The 16,009-nt window shown below is 41.0% G+C and overlaps 1 protein-coding gene across 1 annotated transcript in view; it reads left to right on the top strand.

Annotated features, from left to right (window-relative positions):
- Positions 1 to 16,009, top strand: part of LOC127193617 (uncharacterized) — a 34,435-nt gene that overhangs the window by 2,243 nt on the left and 16,183 nt on the right. The window contains exons 3-7 of the mRNA XM_051150859.1: positions 925 to 977; positions 1,356 to 1,455; positions 6,313 to 6,521; positions 13,940 to 14,141; positions 15,129 to 15,241. Coding sequence (XP_051006816.1) covers positions 925 to 977; positions 1,356 to 1,455; positions 6,313 to 6,521; positions 13,940 to 14,141; positions 15,129 to 15,241 — 677 coding nt within the window. The remainder of the gene's footprint in view (positions 1 to 924; positions 978 to 1,355; positions 1,456 to 6,312; positions 6,522 to 13,939; positions 14,142 to 15,128; positions 15,242 to 16,009) is intronic.

Below are 16,009 nucleotides of genomic sequence, written 5' to 3'. Positions count from 1 at the left end.
AAGTCCATCTAGAACTTGTCTGTTTAGAACAGTTTATCTTTCAACTTTGCATTGACTTAACCTGCATGAGAGAAAATATTAGCTAAGTATAAATTGGGAGGAATATCAGATGATATATGACACTATTCTTAAATACATTAAAAAACATTTACCTAAGTTATAGGATAAAATCTATATCGTGCCAATACTTAAGGACAAAGGTGTAGTGAAGCTTTTATTTTCTGAGAAAAGTAATATAATGTCAAATACACCTAACAAATAGAGGATATTGTTTAATCAAATATTCCTGTTTGCCTCAAAATGGAAAAGTGTATACCTGTCTTTTTCCTTTATGTAGCCAGAACTGCAGCTTGTAGGTATAGCTGGTGAGAAGCCCCTGCAGCGGCTGAATCCACCTTTCCATATCACCTTAACCTAATCATGGTGGGTGGCAACACGGCCTCACATGACTTAGCTGGGACAGACTGATTGAGGATGCTTGATTCCACAATAGAGCTCACCGGCGACTTTAGCCTGACTCTGAGGGTCAGGTCACTTCCGTGTCCCTTCTTCCAGCAGGCGCCGTTTGCACTGCACTCTACAATCCCAGCTTGCTGAGTAGTCCTAAGAGCCCAGAAGGAATGGACTACTCTGAGTGGGCAGGCATACAACTGCCCAGTTGTTGTGTGGCTTTCTCTGCGGAGCTGTAACTAAATGTCTATTCATACCAGATACAGTGACATACCAAAGAACAAATCTGCCCGCGATGGGCTGGAATCAACACCCAGTTTGGGGGGATCACTAGAGAAGTGCGGGTGACTTGGGCACCTGCATCACTGAAAAGCCCTCTGCCAGAGCATTTGAGAGGAAAACACAAACCTGAGACAGACGAGCTCCGACTGGGGTCTAGCTGTAACTTTCCCCTGTTCTTCGCTTTGGTTGCAGGAGGCAATGGAGATGCTAAAAGCTGCCGAGAAGATGCGCTCTAGGATTCAGAGGTAATAGCTGCAACTTGAAAGACAGCCAGAGCGTTTGTGAAACAGGCAAGCAGAGCAGTGTGAGCAGAGGTGCACATGTGCGAGGCCAGGGTGAAACTTGTGCTTCCGGTCACTTGACTTGGATTATATAATTGCACGGGGCAGAGAATTAACTCAGTGGCAGAGTGTATATTTGCCTGTGTAAGGCCCTTATTTCATCCCCAAACACCACAAAAGTAAAAGGAGAACATAGGTATTCACACAGTCCCTAAACTTCATAACTAGCTGCACAACACAGCTAGAAAAATGACACATCTACCAAAAACAAAGACGATAACTTAGAAATTATGTGGTGTTTAAAACATCCAACTGTGTGAATAATTCCTTTAAAATATTTAGAATTGAACTTGAAAATTCCAACGTAACTGTCACAACTGAAAAACAAGCAAGAGAAATGGACGCTCCTGGTGAAGAACTGTTGAGTGCAGGAGTCGATGTGGTAAGTCAGTTTCATTGGTATTGTTCTTTCTCTAGTAGTATTCCATAGGAGTCCACTATCGAGCATGAAGAGGCTCATTGATAAAAATATTTGTTTTAATCATGTTGCAACTATTTATTAGTAGAGATGAAAGTCCTCTGGCTTTATAGATGTCCAGCAAATTAATTAAGATATACCATATTTAGCTTATTCTTATGTTTGTTTGTTTGTTTGTTTGTTTGTTTTTTGAGACAGGGTTTCTCTGTATAGCCTTGGCTGTCATGCACTTGTTTTGTAGACCAGGCATTATTTTTATAATTTCTCACATGTATACATTGCATACTAACCGCTCTCACCCTCACTCCTTCCCCACCCCTGTTCACTCTTCTCCCTCCCCACAAATCTTCGCACATTGCTGTCTGTTCATTTGATTTGTGACCCAGTGAGATTAACCAGGAGCGTAAGTTGGAGCCTTGTGGGCTCACAACTAAGGACAAGGATTCTCTCTCTCCAGGGAGTCTCTCTCTCTGGAGATTCTCTCTTCTTAGTTCCTTCTTAGGTTATGGTTTTATGATTAAAATTTCTAAATTTATTTTGTTATTTTGGAATTATGAAATTACAGCAGAAAGAACACAAGGTGATTTATGGCTGAGAACACAACTCAGTTTGCCTAGCTGTGCCAAGGTTGGTTTCCAAAGCACAGCACTCCACACCCACAGAAACCACACACACACACACACACACACACGCACACACACGGGACTTCCGAAGCTCTGCCTAATGCTTGGTAGTGAGTTTCAGCATCTGTTTCCATCAGCTGCTGGGCGGTGCCTCTCAGAGGACAGTTATGCTATACTCCTGTCTGTAAACACAGCAGAGTATCGTTAATGGTGTTAGGGCTGGCTCTCTCCCATGGGTGAATCCCAGGCGGGGCCAGGCATTGGTTGGACATTCCCTCGGTGTCTACTGTGTCTTTGTCTCTGCATATCTTGTTCAGGAAGTTGTCTCCTGTGCCAGTGGGCTCAAGGCTCATCCCCACTTTCTCTTCTAATTTAGTGTGTCTTGTGTTATGTTAGAGTCTTTGATCTGCTTGGACTTCAGTTTGTGCAGGGTGATAAATATTGACTTACTTGCATTTTTCTACATGCAGACATCCAGTTAGACCAGCACAATTTTTTGAAGATGCTATCATTTTTACACTTTATGGATTTGGCTTCTTTGTCAAAATAAAGTGTTCATAGGTGTGTGGATTTATTTCTGGATCTTCAATTCGATTCCATTGATCCACCAGTCTGTTTCTATTCAAGTACCACGGAGATTTTATTACTGTTGCTCTATAGTACAGCTTGAGATCTGGGATGAAGATACCTACAGAAGTTCTTTTATTATACAGGATTGTTTTAGCTATTCTGGGTTTTTTGTTTTGTTTTGTTTTTCCATATGAAGTTGAAAATTATTCTTTTAAGGTCTGTAAAGAATTGTGTTGATTTCCCATCTGCAAGAATAGCAGAGTGTCATTAATAGTGTTAATGGTTGGCTCTCTTGCATGGTATGGCCAGGCATTGGTTGGACATCCCTTCAATCTCTGCTCTCTCTTTTCCCTACACATCTTATAGGAAGGGTAAATTTTGGGCTGAAGTTTTTGCCGGTGGGTTGGTGTTCCCCTCCCTCTACTAGGGGTCCTTCCTGATTAGAAGGTGCCCTCTTTGTTCTCCATAACCTGTACTAGTAGGTGTCTCAGCTAGAGTCCCCCCCATATCCTTCCCGGAGCCTATCCTTCTCTTTAAGCATGTCCTCTGTCTATTCTATTTCCCCTTTTATCTGCTTAATTTCTGTTTTTGTTGACCTGTCCTTTGGTGAGAGTAGAGTGGTAACGTCTCCTACTATTAATGTGTGGAGATCGATGTGTGGTTTAAGCTTTATCAATGTTTCTTTTACAAATGTGGCCTTGCATTTGGGGCATAGATGTTCAGAATTGAGATGTCATCTTGGTGGATTTTTCCTTTGATGAATATGAAGTGTTCTTTCTCATCTCTTTTGATTAATTTTGGTTGAAAGTCTATTTTATTAAATATTAGAATAGCTACTCCAACTTGCTTCTTGGGTCCATTTGCTTAGAAAGCTTTTTTTCCATCTCTTTACTATCAGGTAATATCTATCTTTGTGGCTGAAGTGTGTTTTTTGTATGCAGCAGAATGATGGGTCCTGTTTATACATCCATGCTGTTAGTCTGTGTCTTCTTATTATAGAGTTGAGTCCATTAGTATGGATAGACATGGCCAGTGACTGTTAATTCCTTTTATTTTTCTGATGGTTGTGGAAGTGTGCTTGTGAGCTTATATTCTTTTGGTTTTGCTCTAGTAAAGTTATTTATATCCAGTGGGGTTTTGGGGGTGTGTGTAGTTAGCCTCCTCAGGTGGGAGTTTTCCTTCTAGTATCTTCTGTAGGGCTGGATTTGTATATAGCTATTGTTTAAATTTGGTTCTGTCATGGAATATCTTTTTCTCCATCTTTGGCGATTAAAAGTTTTGTTGGGTATAATAGTCTGGATTGACATCTGTGGGTTTGCAAGACATCTGCCTAGGCCCTTGTGGTTTTATGGTCTCTCCTGAGAAATCAGGTGTGATTCTGATAGGTTTGCCATTATATGTTACTTGGCCTTTTTCCATTGGTCCTTTCAATAATTTTTCTTCGTTCTGTATATTTAGTGTTTTGATTATTATGTGACAGTATGATTTTCTTTTCTTGTCCAATCTATTTGGTGTTCTGTAGGCCTCTTGTATGTTTATAGGCATCTCTTTTTTAGATTGGGTAAATTTTCTTCTATGATTTTGTTGAAAATATTTTCTGAGCCTTGGAACTGGGAAATTTCTCTTTCTTTTATTCCTATTATTCTTAGATTTCATCTTTTTGGATATTTTGTGTCAGGAATTTTTTAGATTTAACATTTTCTTTGATAGATGTATCACTTTCTTTGATTGTATTTTCTACATCTTAGATTCTTTCCTCCATGTCTGTATTCTGATGGTAATGCTTACTTCTGTAGTTCCTATTTTCTTCCCTAAGTTTTCCATATCCTGGATTTTCTCAGTTTATGGTTTCTTAGTTGTTTCTATTTCCATTTTCAGGTCTTGAACTGTTTTATTCATTTAGTTCACCTGTTTGTATTTTCCTGTACTTGTTTAAGAAATATATTCATTTCTTCTTTAGAGTCCTCTATTATCTTCATAAGCATAGATTTAAGGTCATTTTCTTATGTTTCAGTTGTGTTATGGTATCCAGGGATGCTTGCAGTGGGATAACTAGGTTCTGGTCATGCCATTGTGCCCTGGTTTTTGTTGATTATGTTCTTACATTGGCCTTTAGCCACCTGGTTGTCTCTAGCATTGGCTGGTTGTTTCTGGTGTCTGCTGGATTTCTTGGGGTTATGGGAAAAGCCCTGGGAAGGAGGCTGGAAGTTCCTGGATATCCCTCCTTGGGATGGTGGGTATGGTTATGGACTGACTGCTAGATCTCAGGAAATAGCTTGCCATTCTTCTCAGGTGGCTGTGTCCCAATTAGACCCAGAGGCAGGGGAATGAACTGGGAGTGTGTAGTCTATATGATCCTCAGGAACACAGGATTCCTTCAGGGGGACTCCCAGCGCCAGAAGCCCCACCACTCACTCACTTGCTCACTTCCCTGGTCTCTGAGCTCAAGCTGTCCAGACACCTAGTGCACTCTGTGCAGCCATCTGGAGCCTCAGAGCCTTTCCAGGCATGGTGGGAATAACTGGAAGGCCAAAGGCTGGGACCACTCATTCTGGCACCCAGGATCTCTCCTCTCACTTGGGAAAAACAGATAGTGGTGTTTTGGTGTCCACAGCACAGTCTGCTGTTGCTGTGGTAATGCTACTTAGATGTTGTGGGAACTGCGAGCCACCATCTTGGATCTGAGTACAGTCCAGCTAATCCAACAATAGTTGGCTGTGAATGGAAAGTCTAATAATCCATTAGTTGCTTAGTCCACGAGGCTGGACGTTTCAGCGGGTCTTCAGTTTACATTGGAGTCTTGAAGAAATAGGCTTTAGTGCCAGTGAAGGAATGGGCTTGCCATCAAAGAGAGAGCAAATAGGCAAAGAGCACAGTGCGGCATTTTTATGTACACATGTCGTTATCCATTGTTGTTATTTCTCCAAAAACCAGTGTGTTGTTTTTAATTATACGTATTATTAGTATTATCAGTATGCCCATCTAGCAATCAATTAAGACACTGACACTGGTTATATTTTAAAATAACCTTAGTTAGCCTGGGGCAGGACAGACATTAATCCTCTAAACCACTTCCCATAGTGGGGCAGGTGTGGGATCCCTGCCCCAATCCCATGCCATCTGCTTCCAATAACTTCTAGCAAGCTACTTCCTGTTCGCAATCCCAAATACTTGCTAATGTTCTTCATTAGGGCCGAATTCTCCATCCATGCTGGCCATGAGCTTCTTCTCCATCTAACCCATGGCTGTCTCCTTCTTTCTCCTCTCGGGACCCGCTCCTGTCTTCCTTCTCCTTCTTCTTTCCTGGATTCCTCTTTCTCTCTCTCTAAGCCCAGGAATCTTAGCCATGCCTTTATTTTCTGCCCTGCCCAGGTGGGATGGCTTTTTATTAATTAGCATCAAAATACATCAGACCATCCCCCAACACCAGTACTCTCCCAGTATCCCCTTCCTTCCTTTCGCCAGTCACCTTATTTTCCCCAGAGTTTCCCTTTTCAAAATGTATATCCCATTTCCGGCATACTTACAGATGGTGAGTCATGGGTGTAAACTGAATAAATTAAGGTTCATAAAGTTCACAAAAGTTACATTCTGATTTGTAAAAATCCACCCGTGTAATTTGTTCTAGGTGGATGCAGCCCTGGAGCAAACACCAGGGGAGACAAGGGAGGATGCTGCTGCAATGCCGAGTCACTCGGGGCTGATGAAGCGTGCAGCTGAGCTCTCTAAAATGAGAATGCAAGACGATTCTTACAAAGTGGAAGTGGAAAAATACAAGAAACTTTATCTAAAAGAACTAAGAAGTAACAACGCCTTACTTTCCCTTCTTCAAAATAGGTAAATGGGAGAAAATGCTAAAAGCAAACTGAGCTCAGTGCCTGACACTAAAGCACAGTTCTCAGCGAACTGGGTTCCTGGATTTGTAGACTATGAGAGCCAGATAGACTTTGTAATTCTGGGAAGTTATGTTGGTAAATGAACTTCCTTTGAAATGTAAGTTCAGGACACTTCTTACTCCTCCAGCCTTCACTATAAATCTTTTTCCCACCTTAGTATTCTCACCTAGTTGCTTTAATCTATTGATTTTTAGGTAAGTGTTGATGTCCTTGGTTACCACCGATTATAACTCGATTATCTGTGCTTTTATAACTATAAATATTACAAGCTTAACTACTTTGGAAGCTGTCAAGTGCTGCTGTCAAGGGCATATTCTGGCACAGGTAATTTAAGTTTCCTGTGATCTTCAGTATCGCCACTAGAGGGCGCAATAGAGTCACTTACCTTCTACCTTTCTCTCTCCCAGAATGCATTGCTGGGAAACAGGAAAAGAGTAACCCTGAGTTGAAAGGAAGTGAAAGTTCCTGCTGGTTACCATAACTCCTTGTTCAGTGTGGATGGGAGTGTGTGCTGGACAGAAAGGGCAGCCCCACCTCACGGCCATGGTAAGGGAGTTCTGAGCTAACTGCCCAGGCTGTTTCCTTCAGTTTCTTATTCTCTCTCCATCTTGGCCTCCTTTGGACTCCTCTCCTGCGCCAATGGCTCAGTTTCTTCCACTTCGGTGCAATGTACAGATGACAGAAGCAAGTGCTTGTGGGTGTCTTTGAGGGATTTTAAACAAAATTATTAAGTTGTTGAGAATTTCATTCATGTATACAATGTATTTTGACCGTCTTCGTCTCCCACCCCTGACTTCTCCAAGATCCGCGGCCACCGTCACCCCCAGCCGCAAATTACTGTCTGTTGTAGTAGTAGTGGTTATACACTACCAAGTAGTATCCGTATACCCATGGGTCTGGGGCCGTTCACTGGTGGATTGATCCATCTACCGGGGACTACAGCCTTAAAGAGAACTGATTCTCCCTCAGAAGCCATCACTGTCAATAGCTCCTCTATGTGGGAGATTTGAGACCCTCTCCCGCTTCATGCTGAGATGTTGACTGGCTTGGTCTTGTGCAGGCCACTGTGAGTTCGGGAGGGTGGCAGTCCTGTCATTCTCCTCACTGACCTTTAACTCTTGCCCCTCTCATCTGTGTTGTGATGTTCTCGGAGCCTTGTAGGTAGAGATTGATAAAGAAGTCCCATTTGTGACTTAGCACCCCATCGACTTGTTGTCTGTACTTTAGCTAGCTGTGATAGTTTCTACATTAACCACTATCATGGAAATTTTTCCAGTGATGTCTGAGAGTTGTACTAATCTATACTAATTTAGAGGGCAACTTGATGGCATGTCCATTTAGCAAAATAATAATAAGGGTTTTATCCCCATGGGGTCTATGAGCTCTCCAACCATGAGTTCTTGACCAGATTAATATTACTACACATGTGTTTTCTCTTGTGAAGTAGGAAGTAGACCTATATCCAACCAGAAGGTAGGTAGTTACCCCCATAAAGTGTATGCCACTATTGTTTTGATGGGCACATCTTGCTGTGCTGATCACTATCATAGCTTGCAGCATGTGCAGCTAGATAAGACAGTTGATAGCACCTTCTGGTACTACAGAAGTTAGCCAGAGGGGAGGAGGCTTCCAGGTCAGTATCAACTTGATTTCCCAGTGCTAGTGTGAACGGGATTGTTTCCCTGATTTCTTTCTCAGTTTGTTTGTCTTGAGTGTGTAAGAAAACTACTGAGGTTAACTTTATAACCTGACACATCGCTAAAAGCGTTCATTAGCTTTAGAAATTTTCTGGTGGAATTTTTGGGGTCTGTCATGTCTAGAATCGTGTGATCTGCACATAGGAATCCCTTGACAGCTTCCTTTCCTGTGTGTGTCCTCTTAATTTCCTTCTCGTGGCTTGTTGATGCAGCTAAGATATCAAGCACCATTGAGCAGGAGAGACAACAGCAGGCACTCACAGCCTCCTCTTGCTCCGATCTTGGTGGGAACGATTCAGGTTTTTCTCCGCTCGCTATGATTGTGGTTATTGGTTTGCTGTACTTAATTAGCCTTTATTATTTTTGCATATGCTTTCTCCAACCGTAGTCTCTCTAGAATTTTATCAGAAGGGAATGTTGGATTCTGTGAAAGACCTTTAATGACTCTAATAAGATGATCATGTAGTTTCTGTCCTTGGCTATATTTATGTGGTAAATTGCATTTATTGGTTACATATGTTAAACCATCTCTGCATCCCTGGAGTGAAGCCTACTTGATCATGGTGAGACTGGCCTATCACTCTCTTCTTTTGTTGGGTCTTTACTTAGTTTGGCTGTCTGACTCCATAAAAAAAAGATTTGGAAGTGTTTATTCCTTTCTTTATGGAAAAATAAATATGAGGAGTATAGGTGCTAGTTTTTTAAAGGTCTGGTAGATTTCTGTGTTGAGTCCATCTGGCCTTGGGCTTTTGGCGAGGAGACACATTTTAAATTTTATTTTTATTTTTTATGTATATGAGTAGTTTTCTGGCATGTATGTATGTACAACACATGTATACCTATTACCCATGGAGGGAAGGAGCTATGTCAGATGCCCTGGAACTGGAGTTACAGTTGTGAGAGACCATGTGCATGCTGGGAACTGAACCATGACCGCTATCAGAGCAAGTGCCGTTAATCTCCAGCTGTACTTGGGAGATTTTTAATTACTACTTCTATGTCATTAGTGGTTTTGTATCTGCTTAAATTATTTACTTGATCTTGGTTTATCTATGATAGATCCAATACATCAAGAAATTCATCCAGTTCTTTCAGAATTTTTCAATTTAATAGAATATAATTTTTAACTACATCTTCATGATTCTCTGAATTTCCTCTGTGTCTATTGCAGTCTTTCCCCTTCTTGCCCCTAAAAATTGACTCTTCTCTTTGATTCTTTTGGTTAAGTTGATTAAATGTTTGTTAATTTTGTTTATCTTCTCATAGACCCAGGTCTTTGTTTCATTAGTTATTTTTATTGTTTTTGGTTTATTTCTACTTCATTAATTTCTATCCCCATATTAGCTGTTTCCTGTAGTCAGCTGCTCTAGGGACTGGTTTCCTCTTTTCCCAATTCCTTAGTGTTTGTCTCCTGGTTGGCTGTTTACTGTCTCAGATTTTTGAATGTCGGCACTTAGAGCTGTGACTGTCCTTCTTAACCTGCTTTATCATATCCCGCCAATCTGGGTATATTGTGTTGATGCTAGTTTTTAAACCCTGGTTTATTTGGGGTATTTACTGCCTCTATCTCCCTTCTCACCTCAGTCCCTTCCAACACTCCAACACTAGGTATGAACGAGGTATGAGAGAAAGAAGGTTAGTGGAGAGAGGGGGTGTAGATCTCTTTACTTTCCCTGCATGTTTCTGGTTGATTGAACGAACTAACTAACTAACACTCTCTCTCTCTCTCTCTCTCTCTCTCTCTCTCTCTCTCTCTCTCTCTCTCTCTCTCTCTCTCTCTCTCCATCGTCTCCAAACTGTCAAACCACCTCTCTCTCTGAGATCTGGTATTTATACCCTTCAGAGTCCTCAAGATTAAGCTAAATGCAACTGGCACGAGGCAGTTATAGCTATGGACAAACTAAAGCCCAAACTAAAATCCCACACTTGGTATTAAAACAAAAACACGTTCACATAACATAACTGAGTTTTTAAAGAAACCAAAACTCCCATTACAATATTGTGTTTTCATTTTGATTTAATTCTAGGATCTTTGAATTTTTCTGCTTGGTTTCTTCAGTGGCCCACTCATGATTGAATACTGTGTTTCTTAATCAACATGAGTTTGTGTGTATTCTCTATTCTTTCTGTAGTTTCCCATGCTGTTGATTTATAGCTTCATGTGGTCATGATCAGGTAGAAAGTGAGACAGTGTTTCAATTTTCTTAAATTTGTTGAGACTTGCTTTGTGTCCTACTATATGACTTATTTTCAGAGGAAGCTTCATGAGCTACTGAGAAAAGTGTCTTTTTGTGGGTGTGTTTGGGTAGAATGTGCTATAGTGTCTTTTAGGTCCATTTTGTCTGTGATGTCATTTAATTCCTGTTTCTTTATTCCCTTTTTGAATAGATGATTCATCTAACTGTGAACTGTGAGAATTGACATCAACACTGTTACTGTGTTGGGGTTATATCTGATAATGCTTGATTTACAAAATTGAATCTGCCTATTTCTGGTGTGTTTATATTTATAGATTTAATTTCCTCTCGCTGGATTATTCTCTTGATCAGGATGAAGGACTGTTATCCCTTTCTCTCTTCTGACAAGATTTAAAGGTTGTTTTTTCTATATTAGAATGACAACACTTATTTACTGGTTTGGAATACAAAATCCTATGATCTCTGATGGTAAGGCATATTTCTCAGAGGCAGCAAAAATGAGAATTCTGTTTTTTATCCAGTCATCTAGTGTGTGTCTTTTGATAGGTGAATTGAGACCACTGATATTCACAATTATTATTGAAAGGTGTCTTAGTTAGGGTTTCTATTGCCATAATGAAACATCATGCCCCAAAAGCAAGTCAGGGAGGAAAGGGTTTATTCATCTTTTACTTCCACACTGCTCTTCATTGTCAAAGGAAGCCAGGACAGGAACTCAAACAGGGCAGGAACCTGGAGGCAGGAGCTGATACAGAGGCCATGGAGGAATTCTTCTTACTAGCTTGCTTCCCATGTCTTGCTCAGCCTGCTTTCTTATAGAATCCAGGACCACCAGCCCAGGAATGGCACCACCCACCATGAGCTGGACCCTCCCCCAACCAATCACTGATTATGAAGAGACCTGAAAGCTGGATCTTATGGAACCATTTTCTCAGTTAATGTTCTCAACTCAATTAAGGTCCCCTGACTCTAGTTTGTGTCACGTTGACATAAGACACACATAAGTCAGCACAGATGTGCTGCTTCTTGTAATTTTGCTGATTTTGCAGTTTGGGGGACTTTCTCCGCACTCTTGTTTAATTTGTCTCCATCATTTTTCTTTTCCTCTTACAGTCTTTTGAGTTGTTCGTTTTCCTTTCACATTGAAGTAGTCCTTCCAGCATCCTCTGTGGGGCTGCCTTGGTGGTCATGAGTTCCTCTAGCTTGCTTTTATTATGGAAAGTTTTTTCTCTACCTTCAATCAGATGGATAGTTTTGTTGGGCATATTAGACAGGCAGTGGGATCTTTCAGGGTTTTAAGGGTGTCAATTCAAGGCTTGCTTTCATGGTTTGAATTGAAAACTCAGCAGTCATTTTGGTGGTCCTTCCTTTGTTTTTGACTTGGGTCTTCTGTTTGGCAGTTTTGAACATACTTTCTTTGTTCTGTACATTTAGTGTTTTAACTATAATATAAGGCATGGAGTTTATTTTCTGGTTCTGTTTGAATGTTCTGTGTGCCTCTTTTTTTCTGGGTGGACTTCTCCTCCCTTTGATTTGAGATATTTTCTTCTGTAATTTTCTTAGAATTATTTCTATGATTTTTGCATAAAACTGTTCTTACATGGCTATATGTCATGGCCTATGCCTTTTCCTGAGGTAGTAAATGTCTTTGACTTATTGTGTTTTTTCTTTCCACCATCATTTCAGTTTGGGTTTTCTTTGGTATTTATATATAATTATTAAATTATTTTTTAGTGTCATTCAACTGTCGATGTTCTTTTGGAAAATATCTGAGTCTTCTTTGAGGTTTTTTTTTTTTTTTTTTAACCTTATCTACAATCATTCTTTTTTATTCTCCTTCTGGAATTTCATCAGAGTCATTTTTATTTGGAGTGTTGTTGATATAAAATTGCTAATTTCTTAAGTGTATTTTTACTTTTTATGCATGTAAGTGTTTTGCCTGAATGTATGTATGTGCATCACATGAGTGCCTAGTGCTCATAGATGCCAGAAGAGAACACTGGATCCCCTGGAACTGGAGTTACATATTGCTGTAAACTGCCATGTGGGTGCTGGGAACTGAACCCTTGGTCCTCTGGAAGAGCAAAAAGTACTTTTAATCTCAGAGCTATCTTTGCACCCTAAGACTGGTAATTTTTAGAGGTAATGAGTCATCTTGGGTTTTCATGTTATTTGTGGGTTTTCCCTGGGATCTGCCAGTCAAGATGACTTCTTTGTTGTTTTAATTCAGGCAGCCCACTTCCTTCAGTGGATTTTTGTACAGTGTTCAGGAGTGTCTAGGTTGTAGTACAGTTGTGTTTGTCTATTAGACTCGTGTTCCAGGTACCAGACTTTACATCTAGCCGACCCCTACAGTTGAGTACTGCCTGCAGCAACAGTCACTGTCCAGTGGTTACCCCACTCTGCTGCGGAATATTAAAACAGATACTTGTCAAGTCTGGATTGGTTTAGGGAGTAAGCAGGCCAGATAGCAAGCACTCTGTATGTTAATATGCTAGAATTAGTTGGGGGGAAAAAGGAAAGAAACCTGGAAATCACGAAGAGACTAAGTGATTGGTCTCACGTCATGTTAGATGGGAAATAGAGGAGAGGACACACATAACAATGGAAATAATTAAGGCAAAGGGGAAAGTGGGTGAATATACAGTCAACAGTGACTATACTGAGAAGGTATATATATAACATAATATAGTAATAAATTTTTAAAAGTAAATTGTTTTAAATATATGTATATTGTGTGTACACATATGTGCATACACACACACACATATATATATATGTATACACACACACACACATACATACACACACACACCAGCACACCAGGCCAGCCTCTGGGCTTTAGGAGATATAATAGTAAGAAGAATAGCTCTGGTCCCTCGGTCAAAGAATGGATCAAGAAACTGTGGTTACATTTACATTATGGAATACTACTCAGCTATTAAAAACAAGGGAATCCTGAAATTTGAGGGCAAATGGATAGAACTAGAAATGATCACCCCGAGTGAGTTAACCTAGACCCAGAAAGACTTATTAAATGTGAGCTTGATTTAAAAAAAAAAAAAATCAAAGTTGATTTCTTCCATAGGCCATGGTTTTAACTGTTAAGTAACACATCGTTAAACTGTTCTATATCATTTGATTCATTGCTTGGTTCAAATTTTCCCTAAAAATAGACATACTATTTTTGTTTTCTTGTCTTTGGGACAAGGTCTCACTCTGTAGATGAGGCTTGCTTGGAACTCATAATCTTCCTGTCTTCACTTCTCAAATGCTAGGATTATAGAAATGTCCTGTCATGACTAGCTGTGTTTCCTGCCTATAACTGTGTGTGGTTGGTGCCCTGCCACAGCTTTAGTGTTAATGCCCCATCTGACTCTAAGGTACAAGTCACGCTAAGAACCTTGTGGTCATTTGGGGGGACGTAAGACATACTCAGTGTTTACGTTTTTCAATCTGTTCAGGCCTTGCCAGAGTCCAGAGCGGTCCAGTGCAAATCTTGAGGAGGAGCTACAGTGGAGCACCTCGGCAGTGGTGGCTCTTGGAGGGCCCCACCCTCAAATGGCACATCTAACAAGAAGCAGCATGGAGCCACAGGGAAATGTGCCCCACACGCCCAAAGGCCCAGAGGCCGGCTATGAATTCCCAGAAACTCCTAGAAGCTGGGTGAGCTACATCATCTTCCTTTGGGTTTTCACTTCCTTGCATCACTCAGTGCCTAACTTGGGTGAACTCCTGAAGTATTTAGTTGACTTCTGCTTAGTGACACAATACTGTGCATAAGGAAAAGAGAAAATTTATAATTAAAAACTTTACTCCAACCCAGCAGCAGATCAAAACAGATGCTGAGACTCACAGCCAAACACTGGGCAAAGCATGGGGAGTCTTGTGGAAAAGTAGGGGGGAGGGTAGAAGCACCTAAAGGGGACAGGAGCTCCCAAGAAGACCAACAGAGCCAACTAGCCATGGTCCAGAGGTGCTTACAAAGACTGAAGCACCAACCAAGGACCATGCACAGACTGGACCTAGACCCCCTACACAGATGCAGCTGATGGGCAGCTCAGGCTTCGTGTGGGTCCCTTAGTAAGGGGAGCAGGGACTGTCTCGTCAGGCCACAGAGGAAGAGGATGCACTCAGTCTTCACCTGACTTGATGTGCTGAGGTAGGGTGCGCCTCTCCACTGCCCTCCAGAAGGAGAGGAGGGAGGGGGCTATGACCAGGATGTAAACTGAATAAATAAATTAAGTAATTAAATGTACCAACAAAAAATTATCCCTGGCTCTCACTGTCCATTGATACTGCTTATCACTTGTTTTAATACTTGTAAGTAGTCTGGGCGTGGTGGCATGTGCTTTTAATCCCAGCACTTGGGAGACAGAGGCAGGCGCATCGCTGTGAGTGTGAGGCCAGCCTGTTCTACAAAGCGAGTCCAGGGCAGCCGAGGCTAACACAGAGAGACACTGTCTCGAAAAACAAAGACGGACACTAATTAGCTTTCTTAAATTCTACACCCACATTAGGTATTAGAAAATGGGCATGAATGGGATTTCCGGAGTCCTAAAATGTTGTAAGAAAGATACGCAAGTCTCCTTAATAAAATAATAATAATAATAACAACAACAACAACATCTTTCTCCTAATTTCTTTCCAAAGTCTGAAGATAGGAAAAGAGTGAAGAGAGAATTGGTCGACTCCGTACGTTCTCTACTCTGTGCTTTGCACCGAGAAGCAAGGAGGACTAAAGAGTTAGAAACAGAGTTAACTGAGTAAGACTTTAATATTTCTGATCTCTTCAACCAGTATTTGACTTAACTATAATGTCATGAAAACCTAAATACAAATTGGCACTGAAAGCCCAGCATTGTAATATAGACTTCAGACACGCAAAGTGCACTGCAAACCCTTCTTTTTTTAAAATTAATTTATTCAGATTACAACTCATATGCTATCCCATCACTTGTATCCTCCTGTTCCTCCCTCCCTCCTGCTTTCACCCTATTCCCCTCCCCTAGGTCAATGACCAAGGGGGACCTCCTTCCCCATTATATGGTCATAGGCTATCAAGTCTCATCTTGGTAGCCTGCTTATCCTTTCTTTGAGTGCCACCACGCCTCCCCACCAAGGCGAGGTGGTCAAACATGGAGCACCAGAGTTCATATCAAAGTCAGTCTCTGCTCTCCACACAACTGTGGAGAATGTCCTGTCCATTGTGTAGATCAAATAGTCCTATTTCTCCTATAGAAACAGAATCAAACCCTTCTAAGTGTCAAAATATTACATTTACACTGTAATAATTTTTAGGACAGGGAGAATAATGCCAACTGCATTCTTCCTCATCTACCTCAAATTTTGTTTTTATCATCCATTTTCTTTCCTTTATCCTAATAATACCATCGCCATGCCTGATGTCAAAGCACTTTGGAGCTCCAGCTTTGTTGACTGCCACACAATTCTCTTCCTTGAGCTGGCTCCACACCCAGTCTGCTGCCCTCTTCAGCATCTTGGGGTCTCCAACATAATCAAGCTTTCCCTTT

Source organism: Acomys russatus, chromosome 9 (assembly GCF_903995435.1).
Source record: "Acomys russatus chromosome 9, mAcoRus1.1, whole genome shotgun sequence".
Classification (NCBI taxonomy): Eukaryota; Metazoa; Chordata; class Mammalia; order Rodentia; family Muridae; genus Acomys; species Acomys russatus.
Note: the sequence above shows the minus strand (reverse complement) of the source record. Positions and strands in the feature narration are given on the sequence as shown.